This window comes from Crocodylus siamensis, chromosome 1 (assembly GCF_052110815.1).
Source record: "Crocodylus siamensis isolate JL-2025a chromosome 1, ASM5211081v1, whole genome shotgun sequence".
Classification (NCBI taxonomy): domain Eukaryota; kingdom Metazoa; phylum Chordata; order Crocodylia; family Crocodylidae; genus Crocodylus; species Crocodylus siamensis.
This window is the reverse complement of record NC_143395.1, coordinates 156,109,376-156,133,082: the sequence shown is the minus strand read 5'-3', so window position 1 is coordinate 156,133,082 and position 23,707 is coordinate 156,109,376. Positions and strand designations below refer to the sequence as shown.

The 23,707-nt window shown below is 45.3% G+C and overlaps 1 protein-coding gene across 1 annotated transcript in view; it reads right to left on the bottom strand.

Moving 5' to 3' along the window:
- Positions 1-23,707, bottom strand: part of DNAH8 (dynein axonemal heavy chain 8) — a 329,691-nt gene that overhangs the window by 180,439 nt on the left and 125,545 nt on the right. The window contains exons 35-43 of the mRNA XM_090046651.1: positions 18,299-18,539; positions 12,291-12,490; positions 10,438-10,591; positions 10,172-10,335; positions 9,098-9,200; positions 8,572-8,676; positions 8,107-8,268; positions 3,449-3,673; positions 1,279-1,451 (exon numbers count right to left, since the gene is read on the bottom strand). Of these exons, the coding sequence (XP_089902777.1) occupies positions 1,279-1,451; positions 3,449-3,673; positions 8,107-8,268; positions 8,572-8,676; positions 9,098-9,200; positions 10,172-10,335; positions 10,438-10,591; positions 12,291-12,490; positions 18,299-18,539 (1,527 nt within the window). The remainder of the gene's footprint in view (positions 1-1,278; positions 1,452-3,448; positions 3,674-8,106; positions 8,269-8,571; positions 8,677-9,097; positions 9,201-10,171; positions 10,336-10,437; positions 10,592-12,290; positions 12,491-18,298; positions 18,540-23,707) is intronic.

Sequence of the window (23,707 nt, the reverse complement as noted above, 5' to 3'; positions counted from 1 at the left end):
TAGTCTCTTCACAGGGCTCCTACCTCCCCTTCACCCTGTCCTGACAATACTTTTGCTGTCCCGGCCATTGGTGTCATTTTGGGTGCCACATCCCTCTCTCTTCATCTGGCGGGATCTCGAGGTCATGAGAGTCCCCTTTTGTCCCATTGCAATTATCTCTAGGGAGATGGCATTCTGCTGCCCTCCCTTGTACTGGGCTGTTTGCTTCACAGCCCCAATGAGTATTAAACATGAGTCCTCCACTCATCCATTTGTGTAAGCTGGCCCTTTAAATCCTCAGGGCCACAGCCTCCGGGATTCCTTAGTAATTTAGGCAGCTGCCTATAGTCCTACTGTTGGCTGCCAATTCTCTTCCCTGAGTTCTCTCCCTAGATAAGGAGGGTTGAGGAGTTTGCCTGCCTCCCTACAGCTCTTTGCTCTGGCTCCTTTAAGCTCTTCGCTCACAGGCAGACCCTTCCCTGGCTCGGCACTCACTCAAACCACACTCGCCTGCTCCTTCCAGATGTCGTTTCAGCTCCTCCAGCTTCAGCGCGTACCAGCCTCTGATGTTGCTCAGTTCATTGCTTCTGCTTCTCCCCTCATCACAGCACTACCTTCTCCAGCTGGCCCCTGCTGTAGGGGCAAACTGTCCCTTCCCCTGCATGCCTTTTACCTCCTGGCTCCTCCCCCAGGAACCAATCTGTCTGGTCCCTGCTTCCATGTGAGGTCCTGCTGGGATCTGGGTAGGGCTTCATTGGGATTACCTGGGCTCCCAGTGCCCAACATCATTCTGCCTTTCCCACTTTGGTTCAGCTGTGGGTAAGTTTTCTTCATTGTTTTCAATGGCATATCCCCTTTTCCTCCATAACAGACACTATATCTGAAGCCCTGTTACAGTGTTAAACAAAGCTCATGGGAATTTTGAGTCTTAAAGACCAATTCTATCTCAAGTTATCCATGCATGAAATAGTATACGTAAGTAAACAAATTACTGTGTGTATATACATAAACACCAAAAAATATAAATGCAAATCTGCTATTAACTTATTGTTGATGTGGGCAGAAATCACCGTATTTTTGTAGGAACTATCAAATGTGCAGAAAGAGAGCTATTATTTTATGAAGTCAAAAAAATACAGTTCAACACACACAAGCAGAAGTTCATCACATGCTCATTTAACATATAGTTTTACATTTATAGTAATTCAGAGTATAGCTCTGTGAAGATCCCATTATAGAAAAGAAACATCCTACATGTTATAAAAGAGGCATGTTTTTAAGAAATCCATTGTTTCTCACCTGTCAGTTAGAGGAGTTATAACCAGACGATCAGTGCATCCCAAAAATTCATTTTGGTAAACAAAATCAACATTTGTAATGGATACTAAAACTTGATCAAAATCTTCCTTAAAATAAAATCTACACTGCTTTAGCCATTCAAAATCTGTTACTGACTTGATATGCATTTTTACCTTAAAAAGAAAAATAAAACATGAATTGAATATCTACAGTATCTCATGACTGCATCTTTGACATTGCTTGTATAATAAGCATCTCCAGTAGAACAACAGAGAATAATATAATCTTAGGACCATATAATACATTTCATTATACTTGCAAAATGACCCGTTTCCTGTTTCAGATTTTAGCATTGAATAAAGAATATGGTTTTTAAATTTACACGAATATTAAAAAAGTATTCTGAGTGTTGGAACTGATATAAAAAAAACCCCTATCACTCATTTACATTATAGCTCAAATTACTTTAACAGGACAGACTATAATAGCATGTATATAATACTACACCAAACAGAAAAGCTTTTAATAGGATGCAAAGGAAAATTCACAAAAATTGGATCTTAATTCTAGCCCTTAACCCTCTTTGGTTTCTATGCCTACCAGCAATAACAGGATGTAGCTGGGTGCCTGGAGCACAAAAACAGCAGTGACTTACAGTTGTCATGTGATTGCAATTGTCATCACACAGCTGCTATCAGTAGCCACTTTTTTTCACTCCCCTCCAAATGCCCAGGGCATTTGCCCTGTTAGCCCTGCCTTAGTTATGCCACTGCCTACTAGCTATCTGGTCCTTTGTAGCACACCAGCTCTTGTGACCCCAGATTTTTGTCCTTAGTTCACTGTATCTCAGCAATTCACTGTTAATTCCTTTCCAAGATTCTCAAAGTTCCCTGTCAGTCTCTCCAGATGTATAGATCCTCTTGCTTTTTCAAATAAGGAGTGCCAGAGAGCAGAGATCCAGGGAGCTGGTAAGGAGTTTGTTCCCTGTAACCCAGTCAATTTTTCTACCCAGCTCTACTTCTTTTTCTTCCTCCCTTTGCCACCATAATCCTGGCTTTTTTCCCATTGCCTCAAGAGTCCCACCAACTTTATAAAGGCAACAAGTAGCAGTCGCAGACTGATACACTTCACAGGACTCAAAGAAGAGCTCCCCTTCTGTAAAACTAAGGAAAATTGGCGTTCCCTTGTAATGTTAATGTGAGCCACCTGGGATTGAGAAGTAGCAGGGACTATGGTGGGGGCCAGAAATTAAATGGTACTAAACTGTGAGGTTGGGCAGTAAAAAGCCCTACCTCATCCCCTCACCCCTGGCTCCTTCACATCTCAGTTTTCTGCTCCTTCTCTCAAGCCCTCTTGCTCTTGAGTGTACTCACTTCCCAGTATTGTCAGCTCCTTACCCTCCTTCCAACTCAGCCTTTCCTCTTCCTCCCCTAAGTGTTTCCATGTCCACAGCCTCAAGAACCCTACCGTTTCATTGTAAGGTGAATATAAGGAATACAGGAAGCCAATAAGCACAGAAGTTATTAAATTGAGGGGCGGGAGAACAAAACACACTAGTTAGGAGAGGAGCCTAAGGGTGAAGGAGTGGTGGGGAGTCATTGCACCTATAACCCAAATTATCAGTCTTTTAAATGGTTAAGATAGCATCCTGCTCTGATTAACAAATGAATAAAGGGAAACAGCTCAGAAACAGACACACAGCCATTGCAAAGCCATGCAATCCCACATCTGTCCTTCAGGTTCTCAGAACCTCATCTATTCTAATGCACACAAAAGCCTCCAAATGTCAGCCAATTTTCTGTATGGTATTTTATTTTATCTTTTTCTACTACACTGCTTAGATTGTGACACCAATATAAAAAGGGGGACATTTTAAAAATGCCTTTGCCAACATTTTGAGATGTTCTAAAATAGCAAACAATTCAAATAGATTAAGAAGAATATCTGAAAATTTGAAGACTAAATTCATTTATTATAGTCTGAAACATGGATTTTAGTTTGGTTTAAGCAAAAATTAAATGCAATCTTAACTCAGGAGAGAAAAATGATATTTCAATATTACAAGCAAATGCAGAGGCAGATCCTTAGGGTAAAAGCACTTGGTATGGGAAATATTATCATTATAAAAGAAACATCATTTAACTTTCAGAAATTAAAATATGTACTTTACCAAGTCATCAAAAATATCTCGTTGATGCACATGAATAGTGACCAGAGTTTCATATTTCACTCTATCATACTTGGAAAGATCATGGGTTGTCTGGCTGATAAGTGTATTCAGAATATCCAGAAATCTCTGGTTGGTTACTTGCATTATTTTCCTGTCATCTTTTGCATTGTGTAGGGCTTCTTCAGAATCATGAGTCCACATCATCTGAATTCCTAATAATCCTACCTATAAATTTATAAGTAAATACATATGCAAATGAGGTTTTGCTGACCTCACAAATTTATAATAAATGGCTTGAGCATCCTAGTCTCTGATTATATGTTAGGGTAAATAATTGGAATGAATCAAAAATAGTTTCTCACTAATGATTAAGGATTTCTAGAGTACACATCTTTATTAGTTCATATTTCACAAATATTCAACCCACTCTCAAAATAACCTTATAATTTTTTTAGCCATTATCTCAGTCATACAGTAAAGCCTACACACATATTGAGAATGACTCTCAGTTAAACTTATGGTCCCTTTAAGCTGCTCTGAAAGCATCAGCATTAAATGGTCTTAAAGTATTTAGAAATGTCCCCCTGAGAGTATCCTTTAGCACAGGGATGGTGCAATGATTCTAAAAGGACAACATGCAAGTTCCATTCCCAGCCCACAGAATGGTGAAAGGACTGGGAATATGTTGAGGGAATGGCTGAAGTGTGTAGTACTACAGCTACTTTCTTCTCCACTGGAGGCCAACCAAGCCAGAGTGTGTTACAATTTCAGGGTTGCTCTAATTTAAAATAAGGACCAAACAGGCACCTGCACAGCCTCAATATAAAAGAAATTCCATGACTAAAAAAATAATCTTTAATTTCTTATTTTCCATTTGCTCACCAAGAACAAGAAAAGAGCCTCTGGGGAGGAGGCTCTTCTCCGCCAGACTGGCTGACCTGCTTCACTGGGCTTTAAACTAAGCCCGCTGAGGGACGGGAGGACTACCGCCACTGCTGGCCCACTGAGCAACTCTTGCAAAGCCAGCAGGCCAAGGCACTTAAGGGAGCCCACCCTTGCCCCAGCCCCAGTACAATCTGTGGGCAAGGCAAGAGCCCCCAAGGGGACACTTGCCTGCCTGTACACAAATGCCAGGAGCTTGGGGAACGAGCAGGAGGAGCTCATCCTCCTGCTCAATGCAAATAATTATGATGTCACTGGGATAACGGAGACCTGGTGGGACTCCATCCGTGACTGGACCACGGGTATAGATGGCTATACCCTGTACAGGAGGGGTCATGTAGATAAAAGGGGTGGGGGTGTAGCTCTCTATGTTAAGGAAAGCTACACGTCCCTGCAAGCTGATCTTGGCGACCAGGGTGGATGACTGTAGACCCTCTGGGTTAAAATTCATGGGGAACACGGCACAGGGGACACAACAGTGGGAGTCTACTACAGATCTCCCACCCAAAGTCCTGAGCTTGACAGGAGTTCGCCCAGGAGCTGGCTGAGGCTGCATGCTCCAGGACCATAGTTGTCATGGGTGGCTTCAATTACCCAAACATCTTGTGGGAGGATCACTCAGCAAAATCCAAGCGGTCGCAAAGCTTCCTCTCATGCATGGATGACCTCTACCTGACTCAAGAAGTCTATGGGCCAACAAACGCTGCTTGACCTGGTACTGGCTACAGGGGATGACCTAATCGGCAACCTAGTGGTCGATGGGAGGCTGGGTGACAGCGACCACAAGCTGATCACCTTCACCGTCTGCCGTAAAGCTGGCAAGTCAGTCAGCAACATGGAAGTCCTTGACTTCAGAAAAGTCGACTTCAACAAGCTCAGAAGGCTTGTCAGTCAGGCCCTAAGGGACCGTGATCCCAGGGAGAGGGGAGTTCAAGATGAGTGGTTGCTCCTCAAGGGAGTGATCCTCAATGCACAAGCTAAGTCTATTCCATCTCGAAGGAAAGGCAGCAAGAGGGCACAGCAGCCCCCCTGGCTCTCCAGGGACCTAGCAGACCTCCTAAGGCTAAAAAGAAAAGCCTACAAAGGATGGAAGATGGGATTAATCTCCAAGGGGGGTTATTCTGCACTGGTCCAGTCCTGGAGGGAGCATACTAGGAAAGCCAAAGCTGTAACTGAACTCCAGCTAGCTTCGAGCATCAAGGACAATAAAAAGTCCTTTTTCAGATACGTGGGGAGCCGGATGAAAAGCAAGGGGAACATTGGACCCCTACTGAACCAGATGGGGCAACTGACAACTGACGCCCAGGAAAAAGCCAACCTATTAAATAGGTACTTTGCATCAGTCTTTCATCAGTCCCATGGGACACCCATGCCCGCTAAGGGACAGGGAGGTCCAGGTGGGGGAGATCCCCATCCCTCCATAAATGCTAACCTCGTGAAGGAACATCTTGAGAAGCTGGATACCTTCAAGTCAGCTGGCCCTGACAATCTACACGCCAGGGTACTCAAGGAGCTGGCGAGCATCGTAGCCCAGCCCCTGGCACAGATCTTTGAAAATTCCTGGCACTCTGGTGCAGTGCCCGAAGACTGAAAGAAGGCCAATGTGGTGCCTATCTTCAAGAAAGGAAGGAAAGTGGATCCGGCTAACTATAGGCCCATTAGCTTGACTTCTAACCTGGGGAAGATCTTAGAAAAGTTTATTAAAGAGGCCATCCTTAATGGACTGGCCAACACCAACATTCTAAGGGACAGCCAGCACGGGTTTGTTGTGGGTAGGTCTTGCTTGACCAATCTCATTTCCTTCTACAACCAGGTGACCTATCACCTGGATAAGGGAGAAGAGATTGATGTCATATATCTTGACTTCAAAAAAGCCTTCAATCTGGTATCCCATGATTACCTCTTGGTGAAACTAGCCAACTGTGGCCTTGGGTCCACCATTATCCGCTGGCTGGGAAATTGGCTCCATGGTCAGACCCAGAGGGTTGTAATTGATGGCAGTCACTCATCATGGTATCCTGTGACCAATGGGGTCCCCCAAGGCTCTGTCCTTGGACCCATATTGTTCAACATCATCAATGATGTGGACATTGGAGTCAGAAGCGGACTGGCCAAGTTTGCCGATGACACCAAATTTAGGGGCAAAGCATCCACACCAGAAGACAAGTGGATGATCCAGGCTGACCTGGACAGGCTCAGCAAATGGGCAGACGAGAACCTGATGGTGTTTAACACTGAAAAATGCAAGGTTCTCCACCTTGGGAAGAAAAACCTGCAGCATCCCTATAGGCTCAGCAGTGCTACGCCGGCTACCGTTACAGAAGAAAGAGACTTGGGGGTCATCATTGACCACAAGATGAACATGAGCCTGCAGTGCAACGCTGCAGCTAGTAAAGTGACCAAAACACTGGCTAGCATCCATAGATGCTTCTCAAGCAAATCCTGGGACATCATTCTCCCCCTGTACTTGGCCTTGGTGAGACTGCAGCTGGAGTACTGCATCCAGTTTTGGGCTCCACAATTCAAAAAGGATGTGGAGAAGCTTGAGAGAGTCCAGAGAAGAGCCACGCGCATGATCAGAGGTCAGGGAAACAGATCTTACGATGACAGGCTGAGAGCCATGGGGCTCTTTAGCCTGGAAAAGCGCAGGCTCAGGGGTGATCTGATGGCCAGTTTATCAGGGGTGACCACCAGGATCTGGGGGAATGTTTGTTCACCAGAGCTCCCCAAGGAATGATGAGGTCGAACAGTCATAAACTACTACGAGACTTGTTTCAGGCTGGACATAAGGAAGAATTTCTTTACTGTCCGAGCCCCCAAGGTTTGGAACAGCCTGCCATCGGAGGTGGTTCAAGCACCTACATTGAACACCTTCAAGAGCAAATTGGATGCTTATCTTGCTGGGATCCTATGACTCCAGCTGACTTCCTGCCCTTCGGGCAGGGGGCTGGACTCGATGATCTTCCGAGGTCCCTTCCAGCCCTAATATCTGTGAAATCTATGAAATCAATTGAAAATCAAGCTCACTGGCTTTAGGCTTTTCTATTTACATGTATTCTTACTGCGTAGAGGGTTAACCAAAGTTTTGTTCAAAGAAAAGAATCTCAGTGTTTTGGAATTATAAAGCAGTCACTTGCTGACTGTGTATTCCTGTATCGACCATTTTTCTTCCTTCTTTTAGACACACTTTTGACCAAAGTGCATTTCTTTCTCCTCTTCTTCTCTCATAGTCTACTCATGTTTTGAATCTTGGATGTTGTCAGCAAAGAGAAAATAAGATGCAGGTGAAAGACAAAAGCTATCCTCGAAAGTGTCAGGATATAGTTTCTAGTATAGACATACATGGGATCTATAGAAGTCACTTCAACTCACTGCATATGAAGACAGCAACCACTTAAAGTGGCTGAAAAAGGCACCTGGTTACAATCAAGGACGCGTTTCTGGTAGTAGGATCCAACAAAAAGAACATGTCATAAGAATCTATCATAGTCTATTTCCTCTGAGTGCGCTGTGTTGTTAAAATATTATGAAATTGTAACAATTTCTCTAAGACAACCTGATTTTGTTTTGTTTCTGTTTTCCTAACCTCTATGTCTTTTATTGTTTAAGTAGAAGCTCTTGAGAATAATAATTGTTTAACGCTGTGAGTGAAGAATAATATTGATACCTATCTATCTATCTATCATTGTCTATACACATACATCATTAGTTCTCACCTGTGCTGGGAAATGATTAAGGAAATTCAGCAGCTGGTACCCTGAGTCACTAATTTGGTAATATGCTGCCCTAATTATACCATGTAATGAAGACTGTTGCACATGCAATAAATCTAGCAACCAAAGCTCTACAGGTCCTTTTGCATTCACTGGAGTATCCAGCTGAAAAATTAAATACATGTTAAGCATATAAAATTGGATGTAACTATGTGAACTTATTTCTATACTATACATTTTACAGACATTTTTAAACAATGATGGCTTTTACTTTAAAAATCAATAAGAACTGTTTTAAAAATAAGTAAAATATATTCTGAGCATATTATTAATCATTTAGCAGTTAATTCAGATATTAAGAATAACTTAATTTAACCAAATATCCTCAGTATATAATGTAATGGTTTGTTTACATAACTAGACATTTAAAAGATTACAAAAAATATTACAATAAATTAAGACAATTACAGGAATTTTTTCTCCTTCCCTTGATATGACTGCCAATATGCGATCATAGTCCTTCACATGAAACTGAACTTCATTCACATTGTCAGATATAGAAGGCAGGTGCGGCTATAGGAAAATTCAGAAAGTAATTCAAAGGTATACAAGTAATAATTCAAATAATTACACACAATATTAGCACATATTAGAAAATTTACTCTTCATTTAATTTTGAAAATAGCGTTTTACACGGCACAGAGCATATGGCAGTGCATTTATTTGTGCCCTAATTCAGTGAACTTTGTGGAATATTTCAACTATATTTAGTTAGTACACTTGTACTAAATGAGGTTCTACATGTATAAGGTGCTGCATCTATATTTAGTATTACATTATTTTAATGAATTATTATAAAATGTAATTATTTATAAAATTATTGTGAATATTTATATTACATTTAGTTTTTGCAGATTTTAGGTTTTATTTACTAAAAAACTTTCTTCACGTTTTTTTTTGGTTTGCTAAGCTAGAAAAATCAATCAAGATTTACCTGAATAGTGTGTGAATCACTTGCTTGTCCCAGAATTTCAAGAAGGGCAGGATCAGAGACAAAGAAGAATCTGGGAAACAGTAGCCTTTTCTTCTCTAAATACCTTAATTATTAAACAAGATTTTTTTTTTAATAAAATGTTTCAGTTTCCCCATTTTTTCTATAACTGAGAATCAGACTGAAAAAGTGTAGTACATTAAAAAAAAAAAACTAAAAAAAAGCACATGCCCTCAATCCTTTTATAGTTAAAACACTCCAGCCACAATTCAAAAAAGAACTTAGGGACATGCTAGAATCAATCTCTTTCAGTATAGCAATATCCTGAAAAGTACAGGCTTAAGTGTTATCCTGAACGTGAAGCTTTCCTGAATCAGGGTCCAAAATATGAAAGGATATAGCTCACTGTCTGAATATGAGATGTTCATACGTATAAATAAGATGTTCTGGCCAGTAAATGTAATTCTTTGAGAGGATATTTGAAGTACAGGTTTTTACTTCGGGGCACAAATGTACCTTGAGTTTGGAATTAAACAATGATGGGAAACTGATTTTTGGGATCAAGCACAAAACTTTCTAACAACAAAGACTACTCAGAACAGAATTACATAGGCTCTGATTTAAGCACAAGTTAAACTTTATACATATGTTTAAATGTTTTGTTGAATCAAGGTCATAAAGAGCTGATGCTGTTTTGTAAGCCTACCTTCCAATACATTAAAATTTATTTAAAATAGTCCGCTGAATGAGAAAAGAAGTATGGATGTCTAAATATACTTGAAGACACACTTTCCCCTTGACATTTTATGAGTATCTTGGGATAATATCTAGCTGTATCAATCACATCAGGAGTTTTGAAGAGATCTAACAGAATAAAGATTACAGGACTGTTCTCCTAGTGAGACTATAGCATATGACTGCAGTATGTGAGAGCATATAACTTCATAAAATAGTTTCTGTCTTAGTTACTAACATTCTGTGAAAGCAACTTTTTTATGTTTGATTTGTAATTGAATAAAATTGTTACTCAGTTTATGTAAATTATTTATAATGATGTTTTTAAGAAACTTTTCTTACCCTGTAAGTGACTTCTGACACACTTCCAGCTGCTCATGTAAATGAGGTAGAAGTTGTCCCATTGTCTCATCTCCAACACAACAGTTAATGACATTTGGGTTCTCATGAGCTCTCTGCATTATTTTTATCCATGATTTGTCAATGTTCTGAAAACGTTTTGCTTCCTAAATATGACAACTGAATTAATATTTTCACTCTATCCTCAACTTCAAATTACTGCTTAGATAGCTTAAAAACAGAAAAACATAAAAATATTATAAATTTACCTGAGGTAACTGTTTTGCAATATCTCCACCTACAAAAACAGCTTCAAGATAAACCCAGAGGTTTTGCACAACCAGCCATTCTTCAATGATATCGCTGGAGGTGGTTAGTTTGTAAACCCAGTTCTGAATTTCTTTTTTAAATGGTGTATTGTATCTAAAACCATGAACAAGAAATGAGAAAAACTTTAAATGTAAACTATTATCAAACTATCATAAAGTAACAATGTAAAATAATTTCAGAAGGAAGGAAAAAATATGGAACAATTAGAGTGTAAAAATTATCTTAAGTCTGTATACCAACTGGATTTCACTCAAATCCATCAACACAGGAGACTTCCAATACTGTACAAAAATCTCCCTTGACAGCAGTTTTTATCATCTGATGTAATTAACATTTAATGCTGAGTAAGTATGAATATAAGGTTCCCTCTACACATTACAAGGATCACACGATAAAAAGCTCTCGTCAGCTATCAAGTTAGGCCTCAAAAGTGTTTACTAACTCTATAGTTGGTTACTATCAAGCTTCAATTTGTACATGTAGTTGGGTCTTCCCTGCAGCTGGAAGCCCCATCACCTAACAGGGCTCCCAGCCTCAGGGCAGCCTCATGTCCATTGTAAAACCCCTAGGGATTGAGGCAACTATGATCCCCAGGGCTCAGCAGAATGTGAAACCACCAGGCCCTGGGGACTGAGGCAGTCACAGGGACGCAAGGGCTTACTTCTGGCCCGTGCAGGGGGAGCCTGGGCTTGGGCTCCCCCTGCATTGGCGATAAGAAGCAATGAGATCTAATGCACAATCCCTCAATCAATCGTACCTCCTGCCATGCATATGTGGCTGTGACCGTCGGGCTAGAGGAGGGGGAGGGTGACGCTATTCCCCTGGGACGCCGTTGATCCGGAGCAGATGTAGGGTCATCAGGTTCCTGTCCTGGTTCTCGCCTGCCACGACTTGTTGTAAGGTTCAGTGGGACGGCTCCTGGTTCTCCGTAGCCTAGGGTCTCCAACGGTCACGTTGTGGGGCTCCGCCACCCCTAACACCCCGGCCTCACGCCCCCTTGGGTCCTCTTGTACTCGAGGCCCCTGCCCTTGCCCGGACTTTCCCAGTGATGCTCCTCACCGGATTCCTCGTCTGAGGCAAGAGACCTAGCCGGTTAGCACCAAGCTTTCGACCTGGGTCCTCCGGGGGGATACTCCCCACCGGGTTCCTGGCCGCTGGTGTCCGGCACCGGTCCAGGCGCTCACGGTGCCTCGTCGGTGCCCTCCCGGGTCCCCGCGCCGGCCCCAGACCTGTAAGCTCTGTGAGCAGGCGGGGCACAGTCCCAGTATTCCCCATCACTGGAGTCCTCGTCCTCCGGGCCAATCTGCCACTCCCCGCTCGGGGTCCTGGGTCTGGCTGCTGCTGCTGTCCTTCCCTCCGCCGGGGCGGTTGGCCACTCCCTGCTGGGGTCCGCGCTCCCGCCTGGTGCGGAGCTGCCTGCCGGCTCCCCTCCTGGAGCCTTTGTCTCCGCGGCAGCGAGTCCCCTCTCCAGACTCCTGCCCCGTCTGTTCCGGCCGGCCATTTTTATTGCCGGCTCCCAGCCGCCGGCACGGGCACCGGCTTCCGGTGCAAACAAGCAGCGGATGTCCCACTCGGGCTCCACCACCTCCGCGGGCAAGCTCCGCCCCGTCTCCCCAGGACAGTGGCATAGCAGGAGGTGTGACTATATGGATTGCATGTTAGATCCCATTACACCTTTACCTGAATATGTAGAGGGGGTCTAGTAATACAGTTGCTGACTTTAATTAAAGTTGTGTTTATTTATAAATGCTTCCAAACCTTAAAATTCCACACAAAAACCATTTAAAATTACCTGTTGCTGAGCAAAGAGCCCAGAATCATTAAACTATCCTCCATCATTGTAATAATCTCTGATGATTCAGTTCCTTTTAACAATAGTTCTCCTCTTCCTTTAAATGCTGAAAAACTGAGGCTCTGGCCTCCCCAGCTTTCAACTACCTGAGACAATTTGGCTTCAATATCTTTTTCCTTGATAGCAGATATGCAAATATCCTGAAACAAGAAGGGTTTTTTTTATTTTTTAGATTCTTCACATGTAAATAACATACAAACCAGATCTGGAATTATGGCTGGAATACTCTTAACACATGAAGTATACAGCTGAGGAGGAATAGTCTGCTATTTTAACTGAAAGTTCACAGAATTTAAATGTGTTTTAAAAATGTACAGGAAGCAAACCTGAAAATTTGGGCTTGAAAATAGGACACTATTAATCCAGTTCTAGAGTCCCTTTTTTGGTACTGAAAACACCAGGTAATTTCTATATTATAGTTTCTACGTACTTGCCATATGGTAATATTTTAATATATTAAAAAGGCTTAGTCTGTCTGTCTGTCTGCCTGTAACACTTTTGCCCAACTGCACATGCCCCAATTGGCTATGCCGGCCGGGCAGCTGGGGGCAGGGCCAGCTGAGTTAAAATGGAAGCCTCCAGTGCTGGTTCCCTCCACCTCACCTCACACATGGCAAAAAAAAATAAATTAGCATAAGCACTTTACAAGTTGTGGGGCTAGCTGAGGAAAGGCAGGAGCCCCTCCATTGGGCTGGACCCAGACCTGAAGGGGGGAGGAAGAGGGGGAGCGGAGTCAGACCTGAACAGGGGGAGGGGGTGGAGCAGGTTCGGACCCGAACAGGGGACGAACAGAGTCACACCCAAATGGAGGTGGGGGGAAGCAGGGTTGGACCCAAACCGAGGGGAGGGGGGTGGGGTGGGGTTGGACCTAAACCAGAGGGAAGAGGGTGGGGTGGGGTCAGACCTAAACTGGGGGAGGGAGGGGGGACAGAGGCAGGGTCAGATACGAATGGGGGGATCAGACCCGTACTGGGGGGGAGGTGTGGCATGGCCAGACCCAAACCGGGGGGAGAGGGGTGAGGTGGGGTTGGACCCAAACTGGAAGGGTGGGGGGCAGTGGGGTCAGACCCAAACCAGGGGGAAGGGGATGGGGCAGGGTCAGACCTGAACCAGGGGGTGGGGATGGACCTGAACCAGGGAGAGAGGGGGCAGGTTTGGACCCAAAGCGGGGTAGGGGTGAAGTGGGTTCAGACTCAAATGGGGGGCTGGGATCAGACCTAAAAGGGGGGAACGGAGTTAGACCTAAACTGGAGGGGAAAGGGGGCAGGGTCAGATGCAAGGAGAGGGGAGGGGATGTGCGGGGCTCCATCCCTCCTCCCCCCATCATTCTTTATGGGCAATTTGCTAGTTATGTGATAATTTTTAGATGCTCACTGAAGCCATGGACACACATTATATTTCTAGTGAGAATTATGCTGCTCTAGCATTGCAAACTGTGATCATACATCTGTACATATATGATCCAGGTGGTCATGAAGTATCTCACAGAGCAAATACAGCACATTCATGAGAAAGTACGCACTCTTCCTACAGAGTGGAAAATGCAGGCTTATTGCAGCTACTTGACTTGAGTAGCTAGAACACCCAGAATCCTCTGGATAAACTCCAGATTGGCGCAAATAGCTGTTTTTCAGTTTTGCACTCAGACCTGGAGACTTAACTAAACAAACAATGTTTTTTTACTGGATGCTCCAGTCCATCATCCAGCCCACCGATTATTACCCCATGGTCCTCGTCCATGTGGGTACTAACGATGCGGCCAGGAGAGCCCCTGATCACCTGATGGAGGACTACCATGCTCTGGGAGGCGTGCTGAGGGAGATGGGCGCACAGGCGGTCTTCTCTTCCATCCTGCCAGTGAGCGGTCGAGGCAGACGTCACGAGATGTGCATAGCAGAGACCAACTGGAGGCTACAGGAATGGTGCTTCGAGGCGGGCTTTGGCTTCCTCAGCCATGACCGGCACATGGTGATGAGAGACATGCTGGGATGGGATGGGCTCCACCTTTCCCCTAAAGGTAAGCGTGTGTTCTCTTCCAGGTTGGTGAACCTCCTTCGGCGGGCTTTAAACTAGGCTCGTCGGGGGAGGGGGAAGATGAGGGCGGAGGAGATGATGAACTACCAGGCCCAGCAACAGCCAGCGAGCCCAGACCAATGGTCAAAAGGGAGAAACAGGTAAGTGATGGGGGACGGGGCATTGCTGAGACTAGGGGGTCAGTGGGCACAACCGTTGGAGGCCTCAAATGCCTCTACACGAATGCTCGAAGTATGGGGAAGAAGCAGGAGGAACTCGCCCTCCTCCTGGCTGTCACCAGCCCTGACATAGTAGGGATCACAGAAACGTGGTGGGACTCATCGCATGACTGGGCGGTGAGTGTCAAGGGCTATAGGCTGTACAGGAGGGACAGGATAGGAAGGAAAGGTGGAGGAGTAGCACTCTACATCAAGGAGGAATATACTTCCTCGTTAATTAGCAAGGGGGTAGAGGGGGGGCACTCTGAGGTGCTCTGGGTTAGAGTAAAAGGCAGTCCAGGGGAGAGAGACTTAACAGTGGGAGTCTACTATAGACCTCCCAACCAGGGAGAAGAGCTCGACCAGGAATTCTTAGGTCAGCTCACAGAGGCAGTGAGGGCTAAGGATGTGGTCATCATGGGGGACCTGAACTTCCCAGACATCTGCTGGGAGGAGCAGTCAGCCAAGTCTGATCGCTCACGTCGGTTCTTAGCCAGAGTGCAGGACCTCCATCTAACCCAGGAGGTGCACAGTCCCACCAGGGGAGACGCCTTGTTGGACCTGGTGCTGGCCACGGGTGATGACCTGGTGAGGGGGCTGCGGGTGATGGGCCACCTGGGAGACAGTGATCATCGCTTGCTGGAATTCACCATCCAGCGTAAGGTGGCAAAGGGCTGCAGCAAGGCAACAGCCCTAGACTTTAGGAGGGCTGACTTCAACAAGCTAAGGAGGATCATTGGGGAAGCGCTGAGGACGCAGAGGGGAAGGGAATCAGATGTCGAAGGTGAGTGGTTGCTCCTTAAGGAGACGATCCTCCATGCCCAAAGGGAGGTAATCCCAACAAGGGTCAAAGGGAGCAGGAGGGCACATAAACCCCCATGGCTCACTAAGAGCATCCGGGAATGTCTCCTTGCTAAAAGGGAGGCATATACCCAATGGAGAGATGGGGTCATCACCAAGAAGGACCATGTTACAGTCGCCCGAGGATGTAGGGGGGCAGTCAGGAGGGCCAAGGCAGAGATGCAGATAGGACTAGCTTCCCGGATTAAGGACAATAAGAAGTCCTTCTTCAAATGCATAGGGGGTAAAAAGAGGGTCCCGGGTAATGTGGGGCCCCTGCAGGACACGATGGGCAACTTAGTCATCACGCCAGATGATAAAGCTAACATATTTAACGATTTCTTTGCCTCTGTCTTCCTAAGTAGGGACCAGTTCAGCCACCTCCCTGCTGGGCCCCCCTCGGGCCCCGGGAGAGACACGCCTGGGCCAGGGGTTAGCGAGGAGTTAGTTAGGGTACTTCTGGAGAGGCTGGACGTGTTCAAGTCCGCTGGTCCGGACGATCTTCACCCTAGGGTTCTACAGGAACTGGCCGAGGTCATTGCGGGACCCCTGGCGCGGCTCTATGAGCACTCGTGGTGCTCTGGTGAGGTGCCGGAGGACTGGAAGAGGGCCAATGTGGTCCCTATCTTCAAAAAGGGAAAAAAAGAGGACCCGGGAAATTACAGGCCAGTTAGTCTTACCTCAATCCCGGGTAAGCTCTTTGAAAAAATTATCCTGGCACACATCCAGGAGGGCCTTGCGGGGGAATGCATGCTCAGGGGCAACCAACATGGGTTCATCAGTGGCAGGTCTTGTCAGACCAACCTGGTGGCCTTTTACGATCAGGTCACCAAATCATTAGACGCAGGGGTTGCTGTGGATGTAGTCTTTCTGGACTTCCGGAAGGCTTTCGACACTGTCTCTCACCCTGTCCTCATCAAAAAGCTGGGAGACTGTGGTGTCGATGCCCACACGGTCAAATGGGTCGCCAACTGGTTGGAGGGCCGCACCCAGAGGGTGGTAGTGGATGGGTTCTTCTCGACCTGGAAGGACGTGGGCAGTGGGGTTCCGCAGGGCTCGGTCCTCGGGCCCGCACTGTTCAACATCTTCATCAGTGACTTGGATGACGGGGTAGAAAGCACCCTGTTCAAGTTTGCTGATGACACTAAGATGTGGGGGGATGTGGGTGCACTAGAAGGGTGCAATAGGCTACAAGCTGACCTTGACAGGTTGCAACGGTGGGCGGATGAGAATAGGATGGGGTTTAACACTGATAAGTGCAAGGTGTTGCACATGGGGAGGAAGAACCGGCACCACACTTACAGGTTGGGGAACTCCCCTCTTGCCAGCACGGAGACGGAAAAGGATCTTGGAGTCGTCATTGACTCCACGATGAACATGGGCCGGCAGTGTGGGGAGGCAGTCAAGAAGGCCAACCGTACCCTGTCATGCATCCACAGATGCATCTCGAGCAGGTCCAGGGAGGTGATCCTCCCCCTCTATGCGGCACTGGTCAGGCCGCAGCTGGAGTACTGCGTCCAGTTCTGGGCGCCACACTTCAAGAGGGACGTGGACGATATGGAAAGAGTTCAGAGGAGGGCCACTCGTATGATCAAGGGTCAGCAGGGCAAGCCTTATGAGGAGAGGCTACGGGACCTGAACCTGTTTAGCCTCCACAAGAGAAGGTTAAGGGGGGACCTTGTGGCCTGCTACAAACTGGTCAGGGGGGATCAGCAGGTATTGGGGGAGTCCCTGTTCCCCCGTGCGCTGCCAGGAGTGACCAGGAATAACAGTCACAAGCTGGCGGAGGGTAAGTTTAGATTAGATATTAGGAGGCGCTACTTCACAGTCAGGGCGGCTAGGGCCTGGAACCGGCTTCCAGGGGAAGTGGTGCAGGCTCCTAGCCTGGGGATTTTTAAAAGGAAGTTAGATGAGCACCTTGCCGGGGTCATCTGACCCCGGTGCTCTTTCCTGCCAAGGCAGGGGGTCGGACTAGATGATCTACCTAGGTCCCTTCCGACTCTAGCTACTATGAAACTATGAAACTATGAAACAAACAGCAGATAGGGAAAAAGTCAGGTCAAGAAGGATAAAAACGGAAAACCAACCTTGGGAAATTAAGAACAACAGGTTTGTGGTGTCTAAGGAGGAGACTGTAATTGTAAATACTGCTGAGAAAGAGAGAACTGCTTAAAAAATAAAATAGGGTAGCAACTGCCTAGCAATGATGAAGTCACAGCAAGTCATAAAAGAACCAGCAAAGGACAATGAAGTTGTCTCTCTGCTGGACTGTATCCCAAGAAACATTGGGTGATCAATGCAGACACAGGAACCTAGGAGCCTCATCTCAATATGGCCAGCTGATTGAGACCTCTCATTAAACCCACCCAGGACTGATGCAGCATGGTGAGATTCACTTTGCATTGCTGCTTAGTTCTCTGAGTGTGTGTGTGTGTGTGTGTGTGTGTGCGCGCGTGCGCACGTGCTTGTGTAGCCAATAAAGCTTTGCTTGATCTTTAATCAGACAGGTGTGCCATGGTGCAATCTGTATAACCTACATTCCTGGCCCACTCCCAGATCTGAGGGGTAATAAATTCTACTCCAACACTTTCAACCAGCAACTTTTTGCCAACACCACCAGGAATGCTTGTGCAATTATATGTGGTGAAAGAGGGCATTGTTTAGCTATTTTGCAATCTATCAGGCTGTATTTCTTGTACTCACCACAGCTCCATGCATCTTGTTTGTGACTCATACTGAACTCAACTGCTCCAGCGACTGAGACAAGTTCACAGCCTGGCACAACCCCTGCTGCCTGACACAAAGGCACACATACCAAGCCCTCTCATTTGTCCTGCTGACGATAATAAAGGAACGGAAAGCAATGTGTGTACTTACTTCAATATCTTCTTTATGTTTAAGAAGTGGTGCTTCCATGATATTTCGAAGACAAAAAGAATCAGATTCCACATCAAACGGATGTTCTGTTGTTTCAGCAATGCGATTCCAGTGTCTCTGTTTCATCGCTTTGTTGGTCATCATTTCCAACAAAGGGCATGATTCACTAAAATTATCTATTCTTTTCTTGAGATCTAAGAATGCCTGCCAGTTTTTAAGTCCTTTGGGAAGTTTGCGGCACCTTTAATTGATTTAAAATAATGGATTTAGTAGTAGATTTCCCGTACTTTTATTTAATTTTTTTTTTAAATATATATCTTTATACCAATTTCAAAACAAATTAGGATAAAAACAGAAATAATTTCATTAAAAGTTAATTTTCTTTTCAGAAACAATTGCAAAAAAAATTAACTTGCTGAGTTTCTTTCCGGTTTAATTTATAGGACATATAACTAATATGATTATCTATCTTTTCCAAAAGGCAGTGCTAGTGTTCTCTGAAAGCATAATGACAAAGAATTATAAGACTTGTTTCAAAAAATAATTATTTTCTATTGGCAGCTTATCTCCTTATTCATTACTAATGGGTTAATGTCCTCCACTTCTGAAATTCAGACATGATCTAGTAGCCTTGAAGAAGACTCTAGGACTGAGCCCTGCCCTTTATCTCATGCCACCAATAAAGTAATTCCAAAGTGCAGAAATATAACATCAACTAATTAGTACAATGAAGACAATATGCTTAATACAATACATATTAGAAAGCGGTAGTTAGCCATGTTAGTCTGAAGTTACGTAGAAGGCAGAGCAGGATAGCATCTTATAAACCAGGGATGTCTAACTGATGGCTCACAGGCCACATTCAGCCTATGAGAGACTCATTTGTGGCTTCTGGGCACCTGTACTGCTACCTACCATCACTCCAGCTGCAGGAACAGGAAGATCTCTGGTTTCTTCTCCTTCCTCCAGCTTACACTTCCTGGGCTTACCCTCAGCAGACAGTGCAGTGGACCATCCAGTGCAGTACAATGAGGTAGCCTGTAGCTGAGGTTGGGGCTGGAGTGCCCAAGCAGCAGAGCAGTGACAGAAAGCACCCAAATGGTGCAGTGCAGTGAGGGATATGCAGGCAGTACAGTACATGAAAGGGTTACCCACACAGCATGATGTCCAGGGGCTATGGCTTGTACTCATGCAGCCCACACAGCATGTAGATCCCACAGTGTGTTGGAGCAGATTTTATTAATCGAGTCTGCTGGAGCATGGAAATTACCATAGTCAAGCAGACTCCTGTGTCTCATGTATCAGTGTCTCCATGCTCAAAAATGGCAGTTGAGACACTTGAACTAAAGCTCAACGAATTAATTTTAGTTCAAGCATGCCCCCCACAACCACCACCACCATTTTTAAGTATAGGAACACTGATACACAAGATGCTGCAGTGTTTAAATTAGAACTGCTCTAATTAAAGCACCATCCACCCCAGAGTATGTGTAAAACTGCCCTTAGATGTTGGACAGCCCTGTTGAAGACTAACTATTTCAGAGATGCATGAGCTTTCATAAGCTGCATCCTACTTTGGTAGATGCTACCCTAATGAAGTAGGCTGTAGCCTACAAAAGCTCAGAACTATTTAGTCTACAAGATGCTACCCTGCCCTGGCTTCTATATAATATATATGAGTTAAACTTCAGGTAAAGATATGTCTAATTTTCCTCATAAAGAAAACAAGTTGTATTCCAATTCTTTATTGGAATACTAGGGTGATGTGAATAAAGAGAGAGGCTGTTAACAGAAAGAAACTCAGTTAAGAATTTTCACATTCTTGTAGCAAAGATTCTGTCTACAATCTCAGAATAAGAAATAGCACCTGATAGTGTTCAACTCTGAAAAATGGAAGGTACCTTGGGAAGAAAAACCTACAGCACGCTTATAGGCTCAGCAGTACTAGCACCATGGCCGAAAGGGACATGGGGGTCATGGGTGACCACAAGATGAACATGAGCCACCAATGTAATGTTGCAGCTGGTAAAGCAAGCAAAACTCTGCCTTGCATCCATAGATGCTTTCAAGCAAATCCCAGGATGCCATCCTCCCACTGTACTCGGCCTTGGTGAGGCTGCAGCTGGAGTACTGCATCCAACTCTGGGCTCCACAATTTAAAAAGGATGTGGTGAAATTTGAGAGACTCCAGAGGAGAGCCATATGCATGATCAGAGGGCAGGAGAACAGATCTTACGACAACAGGCTGAGAGACATGGGACTCTTTAGCTTGAAGAAGTACAGGTTCATGGGGGACCTGGTGGCTGCTTCTAAGTATGTAAGGGATGTACATCAGGATCTGGAGGAACGCCTGTTCACCAGAGCGCCCCAAGGGATGACAAGATCAAATGGTCACAGACACCTCCAAGACCGTTTCAGGGTGGATATGGCAAAGTGGGTAACCCCACTGGCCACAGCTAGCCCCTCACCTGCCTCTGGGCATGCCACCCGCCTGTCTCTCCTGCCACGCCATATTATTAAATATGCTGTTAAATAAGGTGCAAGGCTGACCATTATTGCACCCCCATATTTGGGGGTGTCTGCAGCTCCGTAACTCCCCTACACTGTGGCCCAAGCCTCACGGATGGCATCCAGATGTTACAGTGCCCCTGGCCTACAGCCAGAGCATGCTTAGGCCATGCCGTCAGGCCTCAGTCACACTCACAGTCATACCGCCCACCTCTCATTCAGGCCTCACTCACTCCACCCTCTCTCACAGGGTCTCTTTCTCATGTTGACAATGCATGCTGCTTTGCTCCCTCTTGGAGCGGGCACCCTTTGGCTGTAGGCTTAGCTAGTCTGCTCCCTGGGTGGCAGATGTACCGTCTGTTGGGCCTCTCCTGTGACCCTCACCAGGGTAGTGGCCAGCCAATTACCCGAGCAGGTCTAAGCACATTCAGGCTCCTTTCGGGGTAACACTCAGTGTCTGTATGTCTACTGGACCCTCAGCTCTCTGGTTCTTCTCTCCCTTTTCTTGGGGCTCCACGATGCATCCTCACTCAAGGTCTCGGGGCTTCCCTCCATGGGTGGGCTCAGGTGGCTGTAGCCGTGCCTGGTCCCCTCTACCTCTGTTGTCACCTGACCCACCCAAAAGTGGGAACTGGGGTTAAGGTGCCCCAACCCACATTTCACTGGGATGGTAACTGGCCTGGCATTTCCTGGGGGCTCCCATGCCACTGAGAGCTCCACCAGGCCACCCACTCCTGGCATAGTGCAGTTTTAGGTCATGCCCAGGAGCTTTGTAAACCATCCCCTACAGCTCCTCCCTTATCTCCAGATGATACCAGCAGACTTGCAGCCAGGCGATGTTGTTGCCTGGCCTTCCAGCAGCAAAAATGCCCTGTTTATATGGGCAGCCCTGAATCCAAAATGGTTGCCCTAATCAGGCACCTGCCGGCTTCAGGCCTTTAAATTGGCAGACACAAACAGTGCCTGCCACACTAGACATAAGGAAGAACTTTACAATCCGAGCCCCCAAGGCCTGAAACAGACTGCTGCCAAAGGTGGTGCAAGCACCTACTCTGGACTTCTTTAAGAGACATTTGGAAGTTTATCTTGCTGGGATCCTTTGACCCCAGCTGACTTTCTGCCTCTGGGGCAGAGGGCTGAACTTAGTGATCTTCCGAGGTCTCTTCCAGACCTAATGTCTATGAAATCTATGAAAACCCAGAGAGGTGGTGGAATCTCCATCCTTGGAGGTTTTTAAGATCCAGGTAGACAAAGCCTTGGCTGGGATGATCTAGTTAAGGATGGTCCTGCTTTGAACAGAAGGTTGGACTAGATGACCTCCTGAAGTTTCTTCCAACCCTAATTATCTATGATGCTATGATTCTAAGATATGGAACAGAATAATAGAAATTGAAGTGTCAGCCCATACACCCTATATAACAGAGTTCTGTGATCTAAAACATTATTTAGTACAGAACTCATTAACACATTCCTACAAAAGAATACCATTGATCCTCTTCAGAGGAATGGAAATCTACTTTGTATGTCTTCCTCACAGCTCTCCCTCTAAACACCACTAGGGCTTTTAGATGGAGCCTTGCTTCTTTTGCTTATTCAAAATTTTAACATCTAGACTGTAGAAATGTGGGGCTTTTCTTTTCTGGTGTTTGGGATGGAATAACACAAAGAGTGAACAATTGAACTAGGGACCTACTCAACTCACAATTTCACGGATTTTGTGAAATCCACAACTGTCCCTAAAATCAACTTAAAAAAAAAAACAAACCTTAAAAATAAAATGCTTATTCGCCAATGGAAGCCAGCAGTCCTTGCTGCCTTGCAGTCCACCTGGGAGGGGAACTTGCCAGCTGGTTAAGCAACACAAAGGAAACCGTCAGCCAAGATGGCAGCTGCTACCTCATCCTTCCTCCCACCAATCAGTGGCAAGGGGTGGGGCCACTGGGAAATGCCTGCAAAATTGGCTCTTTGTGCCACAACTAAGCTGCAAAAAAGTTTTGTCTGGCTGCAATTTAGGTAGGACCCTATTGATAACTGTACTCCATATGCTTCCTAATCCTTTAAAACTCCTTTAAAATGTGTGCTAAAAATTAAAACAAATGATGGGAGAACTATCTCCCAGGACTTATAGAAAGAGGAAGTCACATTGAAAATCAGTGCTTCTGAAGTTTTAAGAATAACCTTCAGCAAACAGTTTAGGTCATTGTTTTATATATAAACAAACTCCATAACCTGTTTTTGGAGATGAATGACAACTAGAAAGGTTAACAATAGGCGTATCTCTCTAGCCTGTTATTCTGATTACCATGGTCACCTAATGACAGAGATGCCAATGTGCCTTTATAAATAACACCACTAGAGCAGGTACCTCCATTTCTATGTTGGCTGTAGAACTCCTATCAGGAATCACAGATAAACCCTAATCTACCAGAGATCACTAGAACTTTGTGATAATTATTTATATCACAGCACTCCCATTGTGCTGGACACAGTTCAGACACACACCAGCCTTTCCCCAGAGGATCCTTGTGTCCTGCTTGCACAGGAATGTGTCCTGATCCATAACTTAAATTTCCTATGTTCAGTTTTGATACCAAAATGTACAAGTAAATGTAATGGAAAATTCCATACTGAACTACTTTTTTCTCTGATAGCCGGGCTGCTACCTATAGACAATTCATATCTGAAAGAAGGAATCTCTGTTTCAAGAGAAATTTAAAGCCACTACAATTAAACTTTTCTGCCACTACAATGGGTTCTTAATATCTATTCATCATTTCCAAGGAATGAAATCACATATAACAGATTATGAAAGAAAACAAGGCCCCCTCTATATGTGGAGGTAAAAGTGTGATGGGATCCTAAGGCACAATCCATACAATTGTGCCTCCTGCCATGCCACAC